This window comes from Ruditapes philippinarum, unplaced genomic scaffold, assembly GCF_026571515.1.
Source record: "Ruditapes philippinarum isolate M1 unplaced genomic scaffold, ASM2657151v2 ctg11356_1_1_1_1, whole genome shotgun sequence".
In the NCBI taxonomy this organism is placed as follows: Eukaryota; Metazoa; Mollusca; class Bivalvia; order Venerida; family Veneridae; genus Ruditapes; species Ruditapes philippinarum.
The window spans coordinates 3,608-9,227 of NW_026863542.1; the positions used below are offsets into that span (position 1 = coordinate 3,608).

General features: G+C 35.6%; 1 protein-coding gene across 1 annotated transcript; it reads right to left on the reverse strand.

Annotated features, from left to right (window-relative positions):
• Positions 1–451: 451 nt before the first annotated feature.
• On the reverse strand, positions 452–3,603 carry LOC132722433 (ankyrin repeat, PH and SEC7 domain containing protein secG-like). The gene is made up of 3 exons (XM_060706944.1): positions 3,482–3,603; positions 1,893–2,008; positions 452–1,627 (listed from the first exon to the last, which is right to left on the reverse strand). Exons 1-3 carry the CDS (start codon positions 3,487–3,489, stop codon positions 537–539), a joined length of 1,215 nt encoding a protein of 404 aa, XP_060562927.1. The 5' UTR covers positions 3,490–3,603; the 3' UTR covers positions 452–536.
• Between the last annotated feature and the right edge of the window lie 2,017 nt (positions 3,604–5,620).

The following is a 5,620-nucleotide window of genomic DNA, read 5'->3' on the forward strand; positions in this document are numbered from 1 at the left end:
GCGATGAAGTAACTTTCTGCTTTATTTTAGGGACTAAGAGTCTACATAACGGTAATTAAGTGCAGTAACGGGTAAACTCCTAATAAATCTAATAATAGTTAATCTGTTACAACACAAAGTTAACAATCATGTATTTCATGCGTATCTACGGCATACATCCGTATTATCAAACTTAATAACTAAAACACTTTTTTCATATAAAATATACTTTACAACTAAGTAAACAGTTAAAGGCAGGACTTTATTTAACTCGTAGCAACATAAATCAAGAATGTGGGATTTTTTTTGAACATATGAATACACCGACATGCTTATTTATCCAACAACTGATATTTCTATTGAAACTGCCGACCATCATACTAACTGTATGTATTTGAAAGGTGCCTAGTCTGTATAAATTATTTCTGAATTACTTTTATGACAGTATAGAACAAGGGGTCAAGAATATCCCTTCTAAATACTGAGTGCACCTGATAAAAATATTATTGCACAAGGTTCATGGATAGTAGGTAGCGGAACACTAAATCCTGTTTCCATCAGTGGTCATGAAGCTCTTCTAAATGAAGATAATTTCTCATCACATCCGGTATTGGAAGAAGTTGTAAATGATGATAGAAATGTCTTCCCAGATGATGCCGGATCCATTTCCTGCACAACTGTTTCAACGTTTGCGCACTTGAACCAAAATCTAACCAATGCGAAAACTCGTCATCTGCCTTCAAAGATCTTACCCAATCAGCATATTCGTCACTCTGCAAACACTCTCTCACGTGCGCATGTTCATATCCACTCAACATAAATAACTTGATAACATCAAATTGCTGGCTTTTGAAAGCAATTTTTGCAGGACAATTTTCTTCTGATGAAGTTTGGCACTGAAATGTATCAACGTGACTATAAGATTTCAGTAACAGTCTAACAACCTCAGATTTTTTATTTTCAATGGCATACCACAATGGAGTCCTTCCATAGATGTCACATGCGTCAATTTCAGCACCTGCATACACGAGAGCGTTAATTGAATCGGCGTGACCTTTATATGCTAGCAAGTGTAATGCTGTTCTCTTGACAGAATCATTGGGAATATTTACATCGCATTTAAAATCTACCAGAGCTTTTACAACGTTATCGAATCCTTCAGAAGCGGCCATTAACAGCGGTGTTATATTATCATTGTCTCTAACATTAGGATCTGCGCCGGCGTCAAGTAGAACTTGAAAACCTCGCGCTTTATGGCACGCGAAATGCAAAGATGTACATCCTTCATAGTTAGCTGCGTTCACATCACATCCGGCTTTCAAGAGTGATTTCATGGGTAAATAATGCCCGTTTCGAGCAGCAAGGACTAACGGCGTGTTTCCTTCGTAATCTCTCGAATGTACAGATGCCTTATGTTCCACCAGTAAATCAACTATGTCAGAGTAACCACGCATAGCAGCGATATGCAATGCTGACAGGTGCTGAAGGCCACTTATCAAATTAACATCCGTGTTGTTTTCTAACAACAGCTTGACCGTTTCTTTTTTGTTGTTTTGAACAGCAGCGTATAGTGGTGTTTGGTTTGACTGGTTCACGAAATTTTTATCAGCACCGACGTCTAACAGACATTGAATACAATCCGAGTAACCTAAAAGATTAAATGTATTGTTAACTCTCGGGAATTATTTCAAAATAATTATGACATATATGTCTTCTCTAAGCAATAATATAGTTACACTACTTATACATACACTACTTTTGTATAGTTTATTAAATATAATTGTACAGTCTAAATATGGCTTAATGTCATCTAAATACAATCAAACTGCATGTATTATCACCTGTTAACAAAACTGGTTGTATGTTGGTATGCATTTGAATTTACTTATACAAGGAAAGAAGTTGATATTTACCAAGACTTGCTGCTTTTATAAGACCCAGATTAAGCTCACGTGGGTTACACGAGCCAGACATGGACGTTAACATCTTTAACATGTACATGTCATGATTTGTTATAGCATCCAGCAACCTTAAAAAAGAGTAAATTATTTCAGCATGCTTGATAAAGCTCTACAGGTAATACATTGTACATGTATGTGTTCATATTAGTGCAATGTTATTGTTATTACCTTACCTACAAAATAGAGAAATAAGAATCCCTTAATTACGTCCCAAAACGTCATATTGAGACCGTTTCATGTACGGTAAACATCCACAGATGTGTGCAATAGGTTAAAAAGCCATACTCTAGTTGGTTAAAGCTGCACGCATCCAGATGAGCCAAAATATTTCAAGAATATCAATATTGAGAAAAATGCACTCAACTTTTAAGAAAGGTAAAAACATCCAAGATCAAAGTTATATTTTACACGTATGTGCGGCTTAAGACTGATTTTGCAGTATTTTATCACCAAATTTCTACAGCGTTATTAACGCAGTAAGGGCTGTTTTTGCAAATGTTGACCACTTTTTGGTAATTTTCGTGGATTGTTAGTGCTGATTACAAAAGCACCAATATGTAAATTACATTATTTGCTCTTTCACCTCACATTACTTTACCTTAAAATAAATTTCCAAAATTTTCATGAACAAAATTAACATGAATATTGAGGCGTGCTGCTTTAAAAAGTATCAAGTCATTAAAAGCGCTATTATTGTACTTTTTTGATGACTATTGATGAGTTAGCAGACTATGATTAGGTCAGTTGTGTATTTGATCGGCAGATCCTTACTTTGTGTATTTTCCTTGTTCATGCCTAATTATGGTTATATTAATTAATATAACCATAATTAGGCATGAACAAGGAAAATACACAAAGTAAGGATCTGCCGATCAAATACACAACTGACCTAATCATAGTCTGCTAACTCATCAATAGTCATCAAAAAAGTACAATAATAATATATTTTTAAAGTGCAGGTATGTGTGTTAAGAAGTTACAGGCAGCTACGCAACTGGACTGCAAAGTGCTTCAAAACAGTCATAAACTCATTACTCAGTGATAAAACAGAGTTAACTGAATCAATTAATTACAGATTTATTTGACACTTCAACATCTAATATAACGGAGTCGAAACTGCAGTTCACTGTTTTAAGATCTCTTACTTAGGAATACATAGGTATCGTACAAATAGATTCACATGCACTCTTCCACATTTAAACGCTCGTTGGTCTGTAGAGTTATATATAAGATATATGTATTACACTTGTTTATAAACACGTATTTCTGTTTAATTTGTAGTAATTCTTAACCCAACCCCTCAATCTATCGATTATTTTTTTGTAATTATATGCAAGTTAAAAAGATGGATACTGTACGTCATGTATGCATGAACATTTGCAGCCGATAATAAAACAGTAGACCCTAAGTTTGTAAATGATGTCAATATGCAGTTCAGATATTTAATGTTTTAAAAGACACTGATCAAATAGGGCATCCGCTTCATTATATTTTTCTTTATATTATAGCCTATAACTTAGCCTAAAAGTTATTTCACTAACCTTGACATCTTAGCATTAATCCAGAACCAATAAATCACAAATAGAACATTGATGTAATCAAAAGATGTATCTGTGCATATTTATGCTATACTGTGTGTAAACACGTAAATATAGGCCAATAACCTATAGAAGGGAAGCAACATAATACAAGACTTATATCTATAAGATATGAAAAGTTGTTTCCCTTGAAAATATTAACATTGTCAATATTGACAAATAATCGTTTAAAAATCAGGTATACTCGCAATCTCCACACAGTGATCTCCCCTTTAATTCTTCTGCCAAGGGAGGTAATCACTGTGAGGAGTTTGGTATACTCGTACTAAGTTTACTTGCTTATTACATAATATACTGAACAAAAAAGATAGTTCCCCTGTGTTTACTGTTTACGCTATTTAAAAAATCAAAATGTCAAATGAGCTACATACATTCGGGCGATCGATTATGTCCGATATCGATTTTAACTCGTTTTGACGCGATTTTCACGTGCATAGAGACTTTCATGTCAATAAGACAAACACGATGACATTTTCTTTCTTTATTTTGATATGCCAAGAATTCCGCAAAATTATGCGAACGTACCATTGGCAGGTATGACGATGAATGCCGTTGCTATGAAGGTTGGATGTTCTACTCGTGCTATTCGACACATGAGGCAACGTTTTCAAGCAACGTACAGACGATCGATCACAAAGTGGACGTCCACGCGTTACGAAGCGTGCCCAAGACCGCTATATTTGAAACACCCGCCGGGGCAATCGCTTCCAAACTGCCACAGGTACTGCTGCTGGCACATCTGGTACACATTACAACCGTATATCTTCCCAAACTGTGCTCAATCGCTTGCGCGAGGATTGGCTACATGGACATCGACCACCAGTTGATGTGTTTTGAGGCGACGTCACCGCGTCAATCGGGTTAATTGGGCACGTACACACCAACGCTGGCTTAGACAACAATGGAACCGCGTTCTTTTCTCTGACTAGTCAAGGTTTTCGTTGCCAAGCTGATGGCAAGGGTGGAGTATACTGTGGGTGAAACAAACGTTATGCCGACTGCTGTGTACTTGAACGAGATCGTTTAGGGGTGGGGGTTATGTCTTGGTCCGGGCAGGCATTGCACACGGCTTTCGAAATAATCTCGTCGTTATCGAGGGGATTTGCATGCACAACGCTACCGAGATGAAATTCTTGCGAGGCTTGTTATCCCACTCAGACACCGTTTCAATATAATGCCAATATTACTCATTTTCAACATGATAATGCCACAAGCTATACAGCTAGGGACACTCTGAATTTCCTCAGGGCGAATAACATTACATTTATTAATGACTGGCCTGCCAAAAGCTTTGATCTAAATCCAATTGAACACCTTGAGATAATTTGGACCGGCGTGTTAGACGTCGCCCTATTCCACTGTCAAACGTCATTTAGCTATGACAAACTTTAATTCAGTCCAATACGCTGATCCGTTCTATGCGCCAACAATGCCAGGCTGTCCTTCATGTTGAAAGTGGTCATACCCGATATTAATTTGTGATGTTGTTTGGCGACCCCTTCTTCATTTTAACTGCATTTTTACTAACTTTGGATAATAATAATAATAATAATAATAATAATAATAATAATAATAATGAGGCCCTCAACAAGGAACAATATAAACCCTCAGCAATATTTTTTTTTACAAAAATCGCAATAAAATAATCTTTCAATAGACATATACATGTAAATCTACTTTAAATTTCATATTTGTGTATATCTGCACTAAATTTCAGGGGAAGTTTCTTTTTTTTTATTATTATTATATGTACAGTATATCTTGCACAAATCGAACAAAAGTGTATGTAATATGTTATGAAGGGTTTTCAAATATTTTAATAAGGACTAGCTCTAACTGTGCAAAATTAATTTAAGCAGCAATATGAAGTTCTTGATTTTAACCTTTTCATTACAATGATTAGTATCCGCGGTTGTGAACAAGCTGACTCAATTTGTTTGATGTAATACACGTTCATTAGTGTTTCTAAAAGGTTATATCCACCTGGGACACAAAAAATGATGAACATGTTTAGTTAATTTGTGGTTATTTGTGTTTATTCCGGAAATCAAACGTTGTTTTAATAAACACAAAAATCACAAG

Coding starts and splice junctions, on each gene's coding strand:
- LOC132722433 (XM_060706944.1), bottom strand. Junction 1,628..1,892: donor TATAAAAGCAGCAAGTCTTG/GTAAATATCAAC, acceptor TTAATCTTTTAG/GTTACTCGGATTGTATTCAA.